Source organism: Eriocheir sinensis, unplaced genomic scaffold, assembly GCF_024679095.1.
Source record: "Eriocheir sinensis breed Jianghai 21 unplaced genomic scaffold, ASM2467909v1 Scaffold807, whole genome shotgun sequence".
Taxonomy (NCBI): domain Eukaryota; kingdom Metazoa; phylum Arthropoda; class Malacostraca; order Decapoda; family Varunidae; genus Eriocheir; species Eriocheir sinensis.
In genome coordinates, this window is record NW_026112173.1 from 149,610 (window position 1) to 167,506 (window position 17,897).

General features: G+C 46.8%; 1 protein-coding gene across 6 annotated transcripts in view; it reads left to right on the plus strand.

Annotated features, from left to right (window-relative positions):
• The first annotated feature begins 223 nt into the window (after positions 1-223).
• The window catches only part of LOC126994502 (neogenin-like), a 29,264-nt gene continuing 11,590 nt past the window's right edge, over positions 224-17,897 (plus strand). For 2 of the 6 annotated variants that reach the window (XR_007749219.1, XR_007749220.1), the window contains exons 1-9: positions 234-348; positions 2,229-2,334; positions 2,624-2,782; positions 3,978-4,183; positions 4,950-5,208; positions 6,027-6,181; positions 6,725-6,913; positions 7,482-7,644; positions 8,154-8,299. Coding sequence is in view for 1 of the 6 variants with exons in the window: in XM_050853816.1 (XP_050709773.1) it covers positions 307-348; positions 2,229-2,334; positions 2,624-2,782; positions 3,978-4,183; positions 4,950-5,049; positions 6,027-6,037 (624 nt within the window). In the remaining 5 variants the exon portion in view is untranslated. Of the gene's footprint in view, positions 349-407; positions 479-2,228; positions 2,335-2,623; positions 2,783-3,977; positions 4,184-4,949; positions 5,209-5,698; positions 5,827-6,026; positions 6,182-6,724; positions 6,914-7,481; positions 7,645-8,153; positions 8,300-17,897 lie in introns of those variants that run through there. The other 4 variants (XR_007749223.1, XM_050853816.1, XR_007749222.1 and 1 more) reach the window with 4 other exon arrangements.

Consider the following 17,897-nt stretch of genomic DNA (forward strand, 5'->3'; position numbering starts at 1 on the left):
CAAGTCCTCAAGTGTACGCAAACCTTCCTGCAGAAGTCGGGGCAACTCGACAGAATCTAACTCCACCGTGGTGACCGAACGACAAGCAAATACCTGATACCAACTACCACTGACGGGGCTCTAGAGGCTGTGGCCCCACAGCCTAACTAGCCCCATAAAAACACCCAAGAAGACGAAGAGGAGGAAGAGACTGTGCTCGTGCTTACCTATGAATGCTTACCTATGAATGGATAGTGGGGCTGAGAGCTTATTCCACGGGTCTATAACTCTAATGGCAAACCAGTTTCCCTTCATTGTGGTTCGCCAATGGTCTGGTTTACTCAGCTTGTAGGAGTGGCCCCGCAGTCGGTGAGTGTTGAGTTGAAAGAATCTGGTGAGGGTGCCCCTTGTTATCCTTGCTATCCACGTGCCCCCCCTTGTTATCCTCGTGCTCCCGGCCTTGTAGCGGTGCCGTGGCGGGGCGTGTAGGCGTTGATATGTAAGCCCCGGTCGTCTACCCTCCGTGCCCTATGGGGGTCCATGGACGGGGCAGGTAGTTTGGGTTATTCTGAGTTTATGTGGAAGGTCAAAGTGTGGGGTCAGGGTCACCGGGGAAGGCAGTGAGGTCAGGTTATGGTCAGGGTCAGTCTTGTGGTGGTACCGACTGGGTTGCTGAAGTGCTAGTCCCTGAGGTCAAGGCCAGGGTGTTCCAGAGGGTCAGCCGCCTCACAGCCCAACACCTTGGTGCTGTATGAAGTGTTCAGTGTCCACACAACACACTGCCGGATTGCCTTGACGCTGCAAGTAGAAGGGGGGTTGAGGGGGGTGAAGGCCCCTCTTTAGGTAGGTTAGGGCAAGTTAGGTTTGGTTAGTTTAGGCTTATTGGGCAGGCAGTGCGGGGAGCAGAAATATGCGGCGCAGGACGGGACATGGAAGCAGTGGCCCACTACACTTGCCGGTGTTGTGAGGAATACCTCCAGGCAGAAAGATGTCGCTGTGCTGTCCACCACTGTTGCGGCAACACTGGTGTTTGGAAGCAGAGAATGAGCTCCAAGATTCAAGCTTTTTCTGTAATAATTAGGACACCAGCATGAAAGCCTTGCAAAATCAAGCAAAACTGAACTTTTTAATAAAATCTATTTCTATTACAGTTTTTGCTGAGTACCTGCTTTTGGTGCATCAGTTTCGCATTTGTCGGAATTTATCAAAAACATTAGGGCATCAAGCATCTCATAGCATCCACTGTTTGATCTCTCTGGGGGACACTGGCTTTGGCTTCCAGTGTAACGCTCCGCCCCCAACCTCTGGTCTTGAACGCCATCACCACTGACCTGACCACCCTTTTCACAGCGGCAGGCATCCACCCAAGGTCTTGAACCACCCCAGACAAAATGCAGCAGTCATTTGAGGGTGGAGCGTAATATTCTGGAAGTGGACCCAAACACCTGGCCCCCCTTGTGTTGGGGGGGTGGGGGTTATCGAGATGCTTGACACCCTAATGTTTTTGATGAATTCCGTCAAATGCGAGACTGATGCACCCAAAGCAGGCACTCAGCAAATACTGAAATACAAACAGAATTTTTCTGAAGAGTTCACTTCTGCTTGTTCCACAGCCTGAATTTCATGCAGAAAAGAATTTTGAAGAGGAGAACCTTGCACCGGTCATTTATTTCCTCTCGTTTACCAATAAATAAAACGACGAGAATGGTCTGCTACATTTTTGTTAACAACAGTGTCACTCATTGTACTGAAGTGTAATTGCCACAAGCCCCAGAGAAACAGGGAATTTACAATAATTGAAAAAAATAGTTCAAGCCAGGTGGACCCTGTGACCTAAAACCCACGGACTGGAACTCTGAATATACCTCACTGGAGGGAACTTAGTCTGTTAACCCGTCCGCTGCGGTTGGCACGGGTTTGGATTTCACTGTTAGCCTAGTATCATATATATAGTTTCATGTCTTTCTCTGTCTCTGTGGTGGATAGTGGAGTGTTTCCCATGTGGTATTGGTGTGCTGGATATCCTCTCCCAAGGTGCAGGACTGCATTTTCTTCATTGAATTGTAGCAGCCACTTTTTGTTCCACTCCTGTAGCTTGATGAGGTCTTCTGCTAGGAAATGCACATTCAAGGGGACAAATATACTTTTCCCATTTCATTTCAACAGTAAATTTTAATGTAAGTGGAGTTTTTCCATGTCGAGAATATGCTAACAGCTCCTCATTTTCATTTTCCATTTCCATCTTGCAGCACTCACGGTCAACGGCACTGCCCATACACTTAGTCCACCCTGGCGGGGACCTCACCAATGACCTCCATGAAAACAGGGTCCCAGACAAGCCAGTTGGTCTGAAGGGTGAGTGTTTCCCTCAGTGTTGTGATTTACATCCTCTGTCCCCTTCAAATTGTCCCTCCTACCTCCTACCTCCTTATCCATCACTTACATTCTTAATTCCCAACAAACAGTATAAACCTAATATATGTGTTGTGCATAGAATTTAGGATAACTTACAGGTACAATACATTCGTATAATTTTGTTTTCATGGTACAAAATATTCATGTTTGGAAGCCATGATAAAACCTACATAGTGATCATGATGGTGGAGTCACTGTGTTATCTGCAGTGTCTTGTGGTCCATTACAGCCATGGCGCTGACTGACCACATCAGGGTGTGCTGGCAGCCCCCCGCACAGCACAATGTGATGCTGTGCGGCTACACCATTGCCTGGGACCAAGGCGTGGCGGACATCTACTCCAAGATCGTGGACAGCAAGCAGCACGGTTACATCATTGATAAGCTGGGTGTGTAAGATGATCATTTGTGACTAATTCTCCATTTTCTGGCCTAGTAGTATGCAGACCTGCAGTGTGATTCTCCACAAGACAGGGATTTTGAATTAGCCACTTCTACATTTGTGTTGAGCCAAGAGAAGGTAAAGATTTTGTTAGCCCGTCAAATGCGATTGGCACGGATTTGCCTTCACTGTTAGTCTGGTAACCTTTCTCTGCCTCTCTGGTGGATAGTGGAGTGTTTCCCATGTGGTATTGGTGTGCTGGATATCCCCTCCCAAGGTGCAGGACTTTACATTTTTCTTCACTGAATTTTAGTAGAAACATTTTGATCCATTTCTATAGCTTGGTGAGGTCTTCTGGTAGGAAATCCACAGTCAATGGGTTAAATGATATCATAGTTAACCATTTATTGAGTCTGGAGTTAACATTACATTCACCCCCCCAAAAAAATGATGATGGAGTCCATAACAAGTTTTCATTTAAGCAAAGTAAAGTGAAGGTAGAGATCTTGTTAAGTAGATCATAGTTAAACATTTATTGAATCTGTTAACATTTCACACACACACACACACACACACACACACACACACACACACACACACAGAAAAGTATTTACACACCATCATAAAGTTAGCTCTCCATATTGTGAAGACCCTGGACCATGAGAGCAATTATTGAGGGAAAGGAGGTGGTATTCTGAGTTGCCATTTTCAGACTCATCATCGTTCAGGCTCATTCCTCTGTCTGCCCTGAACTCTCAGATATTTCCTGGGTGGTCATAATGTTAGTCAGGTTATTCATTGGTTATCCGTGGCCTGTTATCTGTCTTTCTACCTGTTATTCTACCTGTTGTCTGTTAGTCTATCTTATTTGTTATCTGTTCTGCCCAGTTTAACCCCTTGACTGCGGATTTCCTAGCAGCAGACCTCGCCAAGCTACAGGAATGGAACAAAAAGTGTCCGTGGCTACAATTCAGTGAAGAAAAGTGTAGTCCTGCACCTTGGGAGGGGATATCCAGCACACCAATACCACATGGGAAACACTCCACTATCCACCACAGACAGAGAGAGAAAGACCTGGGACTATGTTACCAGGCTACCAGTGAAGGCAAAATCCGTGCCAATTGCAGCGGACGGGTTAAGGGTCGTGAAAAAATTGTTGTATTGTTACGATTAGGTCCATAACAAGTTCTCCGTCTCCTCAGAACCCAACATGGAGTTTGTGATAAGCCTGCGAGCCTTCAACAACGTGGGTGACGGGCAACCGGTGTACCAGCAAGTCCGCACCCAGCCAGAGGAGGAGGAGGTGGTGGCACCCACGCTGGACCCGGCGGTGTGGGTGAAGGCCGTGGTGCTGACGCCCTTCACCGTGGTGCTGCAGTGGGCGGACACCATGCTGAGCCAGAACCAGGTGATTTATTTATTTATTTATTTATTATTATTATTATTATTATTTTTTTTTTTCAAGGGAGGCAACTCAAGGTAAACAAATTAAACAACAATTAAAAGGCCACTAGATGCCGTTCCAAACACAAGCATGAAGAATGGGAGGTCAAAAGAGGTCAGTTTTGGGTAGTGTTGCTGGGCTGCTTCAGGGAGGGCAGTCATCAGCTGGAAAATATATGTTTTATCTCATGTTCTTTGTGCACTGTGTCACAGACTTGCCACTTGCATCAACACAGCTGTGGAAAAGTTAGTCATTGTCAAGGAACTTATTCACCACTTACACATTCTTGTTTCCCTGCACACACTCCCTTATTCACCACATATCCACCTCTCCACATCCTTATTCGTAACTTGCATCCTTCTCCCTCCTACAAACAGCCCCTCATTCACCTCATATCTTCCTCTCTATATCCTTATCCATTACTTACTCATACTCTCGTCCCAGCAAACTCCCTTATTCACCTCACGTCCACCTCACACATCCTTATCCATAACTCATGCATCCTCTTTTCCTGCAAACAGTCCTTATACACCTCATATCCTCCCTCATACATCCTTATCCTTCACTTACACATCCTCTTTTTCCTGCAAGCACTCCCTCACACCCTTCCTATCCTCCTGTCATTCATGTCTCATTTCACAAGCCAGTCCTTCATCCAGTGACCTTTCTTATGTTTTCCCTCCGTCCTTGTACCTGACTCCCTGTTAATACTGACCTTTGACTCCTGCAGTACAACAGCTGCACCACCTTCTCGTCCTCATCCTCCAGCCGCTACGTCAACGCCACGGATGTGACCTGCCTCATTGACAGCCTCAAGCCATCAACAGTGTGTGAGTTTGCTGTGAAGACCATCAGGGTGAGACCACAGTGCTGGAAGCCTTCGTTCTTCTTTCAGTAAATATTCACTCAGTCCTGCAACACTTCTCAAGGAAATCCTGCACAGCTGAATCCTTGCTGTGATGAGGCACAGAGAAATTATGACTCATAGGGTGAGCTATTATTAGTGTCTGAGATATTGATTTTTTCATTGACCTTTTGCAAATACTTAAAAATGAACCTTACATAATGGTATTAGAAACAGCACAGCAGGGTTGGCAATGATTTAATCAAATTGATTTAATCAAATGATTAAATCATTGATTTTATTTGTATTTTTTCTGAGTAAAATATTCCATAGGTTAAATGATGTGCTCCAAAGATGATAAAGTAAAACAACCTATTCATGTGCAATGATTCATTTATTCTCTTCAAAGTATAAAAAAAAAGATTCCTACATTATTATATCCTCCTGCGCTAATGTTGCCAACTTGACATGTTTTTTACTAGGTAAAAAATCAGCCTCCTCTAGTCTTTACTAACTTGGCCGGCAATGTATCATAATAGCAACCAAGGTTTGCAACCAAACCGTAACAGAATAAAAGTAGATATTCTTCTGTATGGTAATAATATAATATTCTGTCATGAAAATGACAACTTCAGGCAACTCTATCTGTCCTAAACCTGCTCCTGTACCAACTACAAACAAGTACTGAACAAGTATGTATCTGGATCCTTGACTGTGCTCAGACTTACAGGCCTAAACTTAAACTTAAAGTAACCTATGGAAACTTATGAATCACTCACCAGGATATATATATATATATATATATATATATATATATATATATATATATATATATATATATATATATATATATATATATATATATATATATATATATATATATATATAAAATGCATGATGGGGGAACTTTGAAGTTTTGGTGTGCCAAAATCACACTTTTTCCCACACACTTGTCCCCATCAGGTTTGGTGTGAGTCCCCCTATAGCCTGGTGGCCTCCAACACCCTGCTGGTGGCCCGGCCGTCCTGGCCAGCCGTCCACCACCACCTTCACCCGGCAGCCGTCCACCACCACCTTCACCCGGCAGCCGCTGCAGCGGAACAATGGGAGGATCACAGGTGAGCTGATGGGTTACCAGGATGGCATCTTCAAATTATAAAAATAAAAAAGAGTCAGTGTGCCAAACCACAGTGATGTACTAGACTACATAGTTAAGGGAACACACCTTCACTGACGTGGAAAAGACCTGGATATATAGTAAATAAACAGTGACTTAGGTCATGGTGGTGGGCAGCGTGGGCCAGGCAGGAAGCAAGAACCATACATCTTGTCAGCCACTATAAATACAATTTGCCTGAGCCACTACTGGGCTGGGGTCATCCAAGAGGCCCCTCCAAAGAGCCTACTGGAGCTATGGGCAGCACTTAACCCAGTAGCTGCAGGGATCATGTTTCTGAGAGAGAGAAAATCATCACTCAGGCAAACCATTTTATAATATATATCAATGCATTTGTGATCAGTTTATGCATCATCTATTTTGGGGGCTTATATCATAGCAAAAATTAGGCCCGTCGCTGCTACACGGTAAAGCCACAAATTTTGCCTGTCACTGGTACACGGTTAAAAAAAGATTATTGAGAGAGTAATTTTGTTTGTTCCAGGCTACGTGATATTCCTCACCACGGACCAAACTGTCGGTGACTGGGTGATGGGGGAAGTGACGGGGGACTGGCTCACCCTCACCGTCCATGGACTGACGCCTTCAAGGAAGTATTTGCACAAGATGCACTCTCACAATGTCAAAGGTTTTGGTCCATTCTCCTCCGTGGAAAGCTTCACGACTCTTCCAGGTAAGGAAGTGTTAGTTTTAGGGAGCCGTCATTGCTGTGGTGCATCAGTCACTGTTCTCCCAGTTATGCACATGTTGTGTCCCACCATACTGTCCCTCATCATGGAGCACTCCCTCTCTGAGGCTGACTTGAGGCCCATTACCTGCATGCTGTGTGTTGTGGTGCATCAGTCACTGTTCTCCCAGTTATGCACATGTTGTGTCCCACCACACTGTCCCTCATCATGGAGCACTCCCTCCCTGAGGCTGACTTGAGGCCCATTACCTGCATGCTCTGTGAATGCCACCTCTGGCTCTGTGGGCATGTGGGTAAACCCTGCTTTCCAGGTTGTTTATGTAAGACACAATCCTTAGTAAAGAGTGTGCCCAGAAAGTTGGGTTAGAGCAGGTTGATGGATCCTGCTGGGAGGTACATGGTATGGGGAAGGTGCCTGCATGGGGACCTGCACAGAGGAACCCCCAAGAATGGTGTCATAGTTTGGGTGAGGCAGGCTGGCAGAGGCCCCCATTGATTGACTGATTGATTAAGCCAATGTTAAAAATTTTATACATCTGCTCCTGTGTTCAAGCTGTTGACAAGAGCATCGGTGAGCCCCCAGGCTGGTGTGTGGAGCGAGAGGCCTGATTGTGCTGGTGATCGCTGGCGTGGCAGGAGCCATGACCAGCTGGGGGCCTTCTTGGCCACCACACTGTACTGCCGCGGGTCAAGGCGGAGCCCAGGCCAAGCATTGTGTAAGGTGGCAGGACAGTTTCTTGTTGGTGTGTTTCATCCCATGACTCATTTCAGCAATCCTTTACACTGACTGCAGGAACTTTTTATTCACTTTGTAATATGGAGAACAAGGCTGCAGGGCATAGTCCACAAAGACTTAAGTTTGCCAAGATTAGAGAAAGAAAAAGAAAGGTAAACTTGTTCTTAGGAAATGTTCATGATGGACTTTCATTTTGTGCTATACATAGTTGCAGGGTAACAAGTGACCTCTACTTGTGATATCTGTGTCTCTTGGTGGAGCAGCTAACATGTGTTTCTAACTTGTGATTGCTTGCAGTGTGCTGGCTGGGAGCTATTTCTTTAAATGAATTCAAATATGCTTTGTTAAACTCAAACCTCATGCCTTTAACATCCATCCTGTTTTGAAGATTGCATGTGCCCTTCCATCTCCCTCTGGACAGCCCTGCGAGGTACAGCAGCAGCACTCAGTAGTATTTAGCAGCTAGTAAGATGCGTCACTTCCTTGCAGTGTTGGCGGCAGCTGCAGCGAGAGCAACAAGCCTGGCGTCCAGCCTCCAGACCTGTGGATCCATCACGGCCACTTGGAGCTGAAGAACTTTGACAAGGGTGAGCGCAGCAACTCCCCCAACCACGCCTCCATCATCCAGCACACAGGTGGGTGTCTTTGTCAGTCATTGAACAGTGTGCAGCTCATGGGAGTCCTGTCATTTGTGTGGTATTTTTTGTAATATTTGGTTGTTGGTGTTTTGTTGCCAGTCACTGCTGCGTTGTAGTGTGCCAGTGACGCCACACACAACCTTACACAACCCACAGACACTCCAGTATGAGAGTCATCACACATTACAGAGTTTCCATCTATCTCTATCCAGACACTCCCTCCTTGCCTGCTCAAAGTTTCTCAAAGATCTTTCCCCCCTCTCCCTAACGTACTCTTGCACCCAATCCCTCCATTTCACTCGAGGTCGTCCTCTAGCATTCCCTCCCTCTATCTCACTCACATACACCCTTCTGGTCATCTTACTCTCCTTCATTCGCTCCATGTGGCCAAACCACTTTAAAGTCTGTCGCTTCACTTCTTCCACCACTCCACGCTTCTTCCCTTCACCCCCGTGACACATTCCAAAACGTTCGTACACACTTTCATTACTCATTCCATCCATTCTACTCACACCACAAGCACTTCTCAAATAACTCATTTCCAATGCCTGCACTCTAGACCTCTGACTTTCATTCCAGGCCCTCGTTTCACTTGCATATGTGAGGGTTGGTACTATTATTGTATTTCTCAAATCCCTCTTTACCTCCATGCTCACACTTCTGCCATTCATGATTTGTCTCAAAGACCCTGCCACCCTTCTTCCTTGCAATGCCCTTTCTCTTGTCACTCTCTCTGCACCACCATGCTTACACATAACTGATCCAAGAGCCGCGGGTCACTCTTCTCAAATGCTCTGAAACCCAGTTCCAGGTTGACCCTGGGCTCATAGAGTCTATACTGTTCTGCACTGTGTCTCAGTGACATGGTGGTGTCCAGATGAAAATCCTGTAGTATATTTCTCAAATATCCAGGTTTACCAAGTCTCATTGCTTGATAAGTCAAGACAAATATTTTGTAGACTATGCGTGTGTGGTGCCCCGAGGGCTGCGACACCACTCGTGTCATCATCATCTTCACCGGCAATATTTTCCGATGACAACAGCGGTATCGACCGCTAAAACACAACACGGACTCCAACACATGATTGTCCCCACTGTTCATTTACCAACCTATACACAATTGTAATTGCCCATTAACGCACCCGCTTATCTCTCTAAGCCAAAACACAATCACCGCGGCCAATACACGATCAGCCGCGGAACAAAATGTTATGAAAACAAAGCTGCGTCACCGCGTGAATTAAGCATGTCGGTTAGGTAGATTATTGTATGAGCTCGGTGTGAGTTTGATGTATGACTCACACGCCTGACGTATTACCCTCGCGATGTCTGCCTATATAAGAAGCATTTTCTCCAGGCTTGACCTCAGATTAACCAGCACTCTGTTCGTTGCTGGACACTCAGTTGTCCTTCCCTAGACAACATGGGTAGAACATTCATCGTTGCTACTGTGAGTATGGAGTGAAGAATTACCATAGAGGAAAGCGTATCTAACATATCTATTGTGTTCTATTATCTTAGTTTTACTTAGGATTATATTTCTATGATACTTTATTGTGTGAGTTTTTACTCAATATTATACCAGTGTTAACGTCAGTAACCAATAGTGAAAGAAAACCTGAAGACTCATTGAGTCTAGTAAGCCAGTCGCTGGTTTAAACAATATTTTTACCCTCTGTAATATTAAGTAGTATTAAGGTAGAATAAAATACATATAAGAAAGGCGACACCGTTTCATCACCCCATTTACGAACTCCTTTAAATACTCCTAAAGTACTAGAATTTTAAGTCAAGTGTCACTAGTACAAACAGTGTGTCGTCTCCCCTGTGTGACCCGGATTACGGGTTACAACATTGGTGTCAGGTGTGGGGTGGTGAAACATGTGGTGAAACATGTGGTGAAACATGTGGTGAAACATGTGGTGAAACTTGTGGTGAAACTTGCGATTTATATTGGTTTATATTGGTATTGTACTGGTGTATGTCCACATCCGAAAGCGATTGAGAAGACAGTTATTCTTGGAATTACGGGAATAAGACTTTAGAGTTAAAAATGCCAGACGAAGGCAAGAACCCTCCCCCCAAAAAAGAAGATGGAAAATCGATCACCCTTGCCCATGATGATCTTGTCACGCTACTTAGCCGTCATACCTTGAATGATTTTAGTAGAGTGCAGGGACTCTTATATTTTTGTGGTGTATAAGAAAAAGTAGCAAAGCACCAAACCTCCCATGCCATAAGCTAGCAAAGAAATGGATAGAGGATATTGAAAGCCGGACACAGGCAAATTGGGACACTACCGGAAAGATTGAGTTAGCCAAACAATATGCCCTGGGAGCAGCGCGCGATCATCTCCTCGGTTGTATCACTAGATGTGGACAGGATTGGGAAAAAGTAAAGGAAGACTTCCTACGTGTGTTTCCCACAGTCAGGACCTTTACGGTCCTCCAGAAAAGAATTGGGAGAGGCAAAACGGCGGACAGGAGAAAACATTCGCACCTTCCTCATCCGCCTGGAGACATTGAGAGACAGGTTGATCGCTCTCAAGCCTGACAATGCCAGTTTCCTAACTGAGATAACCGCTTTACGGCTCAGAGAGGCTTTCCTCCGGCCCTCTTACTCATCCTAACGGAGGAAGAAAGGGGACCCACAGAAGGTATTAAAGAAAGGGTATGAGTATATTAAAGCTTATCCAGAGTCGAAGCTATCCGATGCCGATATCGCCAAAGAAATAAAAGTGCTGAACGTCTGTTCCACCCAGGCATCCGGACCCAAACATGTCTCACAAGCCCGTCCTCCACGCCCTCCAGGCCAGTCACGTTACCCGATACCCCAAAGGGGAGGACGGCACGCCGCGCCACCTACACGCCCATATGGGAACGCGCCCACGCCACCTACATGTTATGCTTGTGGGTATGTAGGACACATGGCTCGCGATTGCACATATGGAAGGCAGTATAGGGGTGCCTACCACCCACCAACAGGCTCTCGGTACCCTCAGTACCAGCCCACTCGAAACAGGCGTCAGCCTGTCTCGCCTTGCGCTGCCTGGCGCCCGGAGTACACGGCCGGTCCCTCACCCCGTAGCTCCTGGGTTAACCCTGACCACGAGAAGAACAAAAAAAAAACGACCCCAGAGTAGCTGCGGCAGTCCACGGCCCTACCAACGCCCTCACGTTGAGATTGTGCGTAGGCGCTAATGCACAAAAGGAGATGGTTTACGCAATGCTAGACACAGGAGCAGGAGCGTCCCTAATAGAAGAAGATTTATTTAGGAAGGTAGGCGGGAAGATGATAGTTACAGAACCTCTCTCCATACAAGGGGTAGATCGGACTCCAATCCCTAATAAAGGAATAGCCGAAGTAGTAGTAGACTTTGGGCACGGAGAAATTATAGAAAAGTTTGTAGTAATATCACAAGGTATAGTGTTACCAACAGCAGTTTTGTTGGGCCTAGAATTTATGTGGAGACAAACTGTGGTAGCTGCACCGCTGGACACACCTGGGCAGTTTAGTGTAATGGTGGGCGCCTACCCAGTGGAAGTACATTCCCTGGCTGCGGACGATATGAGCCCGTACCCAGAAGATCATAAACCTACTTTAGACGAGATGGAGGAAGTACCAGTGAAAGCATACGCTATTAACGTGGCGTCCTTGCTACCAGGCACGGCAGGGTATGTCACTCTGGAGGCAGAGATTGGCAGAGCCCAGCAAGCCTTATTTCTCCCAAGGTCCAATGATATCCCTTCTTCATTTTTATTTCCCGGGTTAGTAATCTTAACTCCTAACGTCAAACAAACCAAAGGCAAATTCATCATTCCTATGCTAACCCAACTGAAGAAACTATTGAGATGCCAACAGGTGAAGTGATGGGACACATTTATTCTTGTCACTCAGAATACTATCAATCATCGACTAATGAATGTGTAGCGGCTGTCACAAAAACAGCTACAAAGCCGCCTGTCACCCAGTCAAGTAAGCAGATGGTACTCGATAAGCTGATAGACGAGCTATTTTACCCTCACAACGGGAAAATTGCTGTCTGAAGGGCTTAACCCGCAAGTATCCTGATGTGTTTGCTCTAAAAACGAGCCACTCACTATTACCCCTATTATGTTCACACTTTAAGGCTAAAAATGACAAGCCTATATAAAAAGCCATACCCAATACCAGTAAAATATCATAAAGAAATAGAGATTCAGCTCAAGGACCTTGAGGCCCAGGGTATTATACGCCCTAGTGCGTCACCCTACAGCGCACCTCTAGTCCCTGTTGCTAAAAGGATGGTGGAGTCAGACTTTGTCTCGACTTCCGCGCTCTGAACGATGAATTGATTGATGACAAACATCCACTCCCTAACATTAACCTCATTTTGCAACAGTTAGGGAAAGTAAAGTATTCACCTCCTTGATTTGCGCCAGGGCTACCACCAAGTCCCATTGGCAGAGGAATCTAAACACTTGACAGCCTTCACGACACCTTATGGCCTCTATGAATTCACTACAGTCCCCTTTGGATTAAAACAGCACCTGCAGCCTATCAACGGATCATGAATCAAGTTCTCATAGGTCTGACAGGAAGAATTACATGTATACCTTGATGATTTGATAGTACAAGGGAAAGACATGGACCATCACCTAAGAACCTCCATGCCGTCTTGGACAGACTGCAGAAGGCTCACCTGTCCTTAAGACTAGATAAGTGTTCCTTTTTCAAAGAGCAAGTAGATTATCTGGGTCACATTGTTAGTGCTTCTGGCTTGAAGCCTCAGCCCTCAAAGGTACAGGCGGTGCAACAACTCACTCCTCCGAAAACAGTCAAAGAACTTCAAGGTTTCCTGGGATTGGTTAACTTTATAGGAAATTCATTAAAGACTTTGCCAAGATAGCATCCCACTTAATAATTTACTCAAAGGGAGGAAAGTAACCAAGAACGATAAGACACATCTGGAGTGGAATGAAGAGGCATTGCATGCATTTAGCACACTAAAGAACAGTCTAACGACTGACATTGTTTTAGCCTTTCCGGATTTCCGGAAGCCTTCAATCTCACCACAGATGCGTCAGATAAGGCAATAGGTGGTGTGTTGCAACAAAAGGATGAAAATGGTAGTTTACGTCCCATAGCATATTTTAGTAGAACCCTGAATGGAGCAGAACGTAACTACTCAGCGGTAGAGAGAAGCTTTAGCAGTCATCTATGGCCTCAGTACTAACCGACCCCTTATCTTGGGTTATAGGATACATCCTGTCGGACCATAGACCACTGACTTGGCTGTTAACAAGCACAGTACCTAGCAGCAGGAGTGCACGCTGGCAGACACTTCGAGGAGAATTTGACTTTAGTATTGATTATCTCCCAGGCTCCAGCAACATGGTAGCAGATTTTTGTCAAGGATTAGGAATCAGGAGAGTGACGTGATAGAAGGCGAATTGGATGCTCGAATTATGTCTGTCACCCTTACGGGTGGACAGGACACGTCTGTCGCCTCTCCGGAGGACATGACAAACAGGATAAGTTTCTCCATTGGAGTCTTGCTGGACTCATGGAGCACCAGGATCGCGATCCTGAACTGAGAGAATTGAAGCATGCTTTTGAACAGACCACCGGTGGTAACGTACATGAGAGAGATGAGAAAGGTTGCAGAGAGGAGCAATGTAACGTTAAATGCAGCTAAGAGGCACTTCAAAAACTGCCTCTTAGTGAAGTGTGTGTAGAGAACGGCATTCTCTACCGCGATGTTTGCGATGAATACAACAAGCAGAAAAGACTGGTTATCGTTCCACCAAGCTACATTCCTAACGCGTTAGCTTTGGCGCATTCCATGCTACCTGCAGGGCATGGAGGCACTAAGGTTACGTTGGCACGCTGTCGCAAGTTTGCGTACTGGCCGGGAATGAAGGCGGACGTGGACAATATGTCAGATCTTGTCCTGTCTGTTGTCGGTTTAAGAAGAGGATCCCCGCCAGCTCCACTTATGAGGTATCCAGAGGTTGGCCAACCGTTTGACAGAGTCCATATGGATATTGTCGGACCTTTGTCTGTTTCAGACGAAGGCTATAGGTATGTACTGACAGTGATAGACGTCCTGTCACGCTTCTTGGTAGCAACCCCTTCGTACGAAGGCAGCCAAGGAAGTGGCAGCTGCGTTCTACAAGAACGTAGTCTGTGTACACAGCATCCCGCCGATTCTAGTCACGGATCAAGGAAAGGAGTTCGTCAACACTCTCTTACGAGAGTTGACTCAGTTGTTACAGATTGATCATCTAAGGACAACTCCTTATCACCCGTCTGCAAACGGTGTGATAGAAAGGCCTAATGGCACCTTAATAAATATCTTGAGAACTTTGTGCGAGGACAATCGCGGTATCTGGGACCAAATGCTTCCGGTTGCAACACACGCCTACAACACTGCCTACCATCGTGTTCTGAAAGATTCACCATTTTCTTGCTTTTCTCTCAGGACCCAAATGTTCCTTTTGAAGTGCTTGAGAATAGACTCCAACCTTGTTATGATGTTGACAGCTATAAAGCATTTACTTCTAGTGTCGCGCAGCGTACCTATAAACTATGTCAGACCAATATAGATATAGGATGGCAGGAGTCAGAAAGAATGTTTAGGAAATCCAAACCCAAACAGGTGGTAGTAGGAGATCTGGTCTACTTAAGGCATGTATGTACAAAGGGCGAACCAAAGAAGCTCCAGCCCTTGTTCAATGGACCTTTTAGGGTGCTAGAAAAAATAAGCCCTGTAGTCTTACGACTGCGTCAGGTTAGAGGTGGTAAGATCAAGACAGTTCACACAAATAATGTTCAGGTCGTTCACGAGGACTCTCTTGGCTTCCATGACTCTCCTAATGTCAGGCGTGCATACCCTCTCCCTGATCAAGTAGTAGAAGTGGACCCACTCCCATGACTTATTCCCCGAGGAGCCGCTGCCATTGTCCTTTCCAGCTCCTTCGAGCTCTCCTCACCGGCTCCTGTCTCCTCAGATGCTTCAGAGGTCCCTCATTGGTTCCCTCAGCTCCTTCAGAGCCCTGTGTCAGTCGCTCATTACGATCCAATACGGTACCCCCTTCTCTCCCCAATGTGATGGACCGCCCTCTTGAGTATCGCCAACGACCAACGAACTGATGCCCCCTATAATTACAGATCCTGGGTGTTGCCCTCTCCTTGTCGTCCCTTGATCCTCCTGGAGCAACCCATTCGTCCCGGCCTCGTCTTCTCCCCAGTCTTTAAGATGCTGTTGACAGGACGGTACTATGTTGTCCCCGTCGTCATCAAGACGGACGACATCCAACGTCCTCTCATCAACGTGGCAAATCTAACAGCGGAAGTTTCATGGTCGATTGAACATATGAATCAATCGTTCCCCACTGTTGGTCTGCTCAGGCGCACTCTAGACTCTTTTCACATTGAGTTTGAGAAGTTATTCAAAGATCTTAACAGCTTTCTGTCGGCTATGAGTGGTAGAGATGGAAGCCCGTTTCGGACTCGCCAGAAGCGAGGAGCCGTGGATTTCCTTGGCTCGGTAGCAAACCTCCTTTTCGGTACGGCCACTCAGGCCCAAATAGATGTGATACACGGGAAGCTCTCCCAGCTCTACACTCTGTCCACAGAAGAGAGACGTCAACTTAACCTCCATCAGGAAGTCCTCAACGCCACAGTTCGGGACCTCCGTCATATTCATTCTGCCATCTCCCGTCTAGAGTCCGCCTCGGCTTTGGCCTCAGCTATTATCCGTCAGTTCTCACTAAAAACCTTGCAAATTGAAGGGGAAATGCGTATTTTGGAGACTATCCTTCTCATTCAGTTGGCACTTAGTGACCTAAATCATGATACTCTGAATCTCAAGCTTGGCCTTCAGCAGCTGTCCCAAACGCAGGTTTCCCCTCTCCTCCTTCCAAATGATGTACTATTTCGTGTGCTCAGCAATGCGTCACTCCATTACCCAGGCTTACTTTTCCCTGCAGCACATGAATATTTAGCATTGTATAGAGATGTCTCTAGGGTTATTTCTAAAGGTACGCTTTCCTCAGGAACCCTTCACTTCTACTTACAAATCCCCATGAAAGGGGATGCCTCTGACGTGCTCGATGTGTTTAAAATGGACGCGTTGCCTTTTCATCTTGATGGCACGCCATATTTTCTGCACACCGACACGCTTTCCACTTACCTTGCGGTTTCTGAAGACCGCACTCACTATATGCTCTTAGACTCCTTGGACCGCTGTACTAAACACCACCTGCTCTATGTATGTCCCCCTGTCGCCCCTGTCTACTCGACTTCTGTCCAGCGCTGCGAGATCGCTCTCTTTCTCGATCGCCCAGACGCCCTCTCGCTGTGTTCTAAGTCTCTCCTCAGAGTCTTCCCCCCGGTCTTCATCCCGTCTCCTGCGGGCTGGGTCTTCGCTACCGATACTCCTCAGGTGGTCACCATGGTCTGCCCGGACAGCCCGGTCTCCAAATACAGGCAGACCATCAACGGACGGGTCTCCTCAGCCTCGGTATGGGCTGTAGTGCCCACCCGACGCCTTCAGCCTCCCTGCCTCTGCTACTATGGACGGTGACGCCCGCTGACGGTTCATCGCGCCCCTTCCACATCGGACGTGACGTGGTCTCATCGCTCCTGGCCAAGACTCCTTGGACCCTTCCCTCCCGCCGCCGTCGCCCGGGTCGTCTCTGGCACCCCCGCTGGACCTCCTCCAGCACTTCACGCGCTCAGGAATCCGTCTCTCCGGTCCCCGCCTTCGACCCCTTCCTCCCTTGGTGGGGGTGGCTGCTCCTCCTCGGCGTCGTCTTCGTCGCCGGTGGGGTGGCCTTCTTCTGTCTCTTCAGGTCCCGTCTCTCGCAGGCCTCCTCCCCACGATCCCGCCATCCCCGTCTGGGCCTCCATGGTCGTCCGCCGGGCGGAACGCTTTGTGCCACGAGGACGTGGCGTGATTTTAACAGGGGGGTATGGTGCCCCAGGGCTGCGACACCACTCGTGTCATCATCATCTTCACCGGCAATATTTTCCGATGACAACAGCGGTATCGACCGCTAAAACACAACACGGACTCCAACACATGATTGTCCCCACTGTTCATTTACCAACCTATACACAATTGTAATTGCCCATTAACGCACCCGCTTATCTCTCTAAGCCAAAACACAATCACCGCGGCCAATACACGATCAGCCGCGGAACAAAATGTTATGAAAACAAAGCTGCGTCACCGCGTGAATTAAGCATGTCTGTTAGGTAGATTATTGTATGAGCTCGGTGTGAGTTTGATGTATGACTCACACGCCTGACGTATTACCCTCGCGATGTCTGCCTATATAAGAAGCATTTTCTCCAGGCTTGACCTCAGATTAACCAGCACTCTGTTCGTTGCTGGACACTCAGTTGTCCTTCCCTAGACAACATGGGTAGAACATTCATCGTTGCTACTGTGAGTATGGAGTGAAGAATTACCATAGAGGAAAGCGTATCTAACATATCTATTGTGTTCTATTATCTTAGTTTTACTTAGGATTATATTTCTATGATACATTATTGTGTGAGTTTTTACTCAATATTATACCAGTGTTAACGTCAGTAACCAATAGTG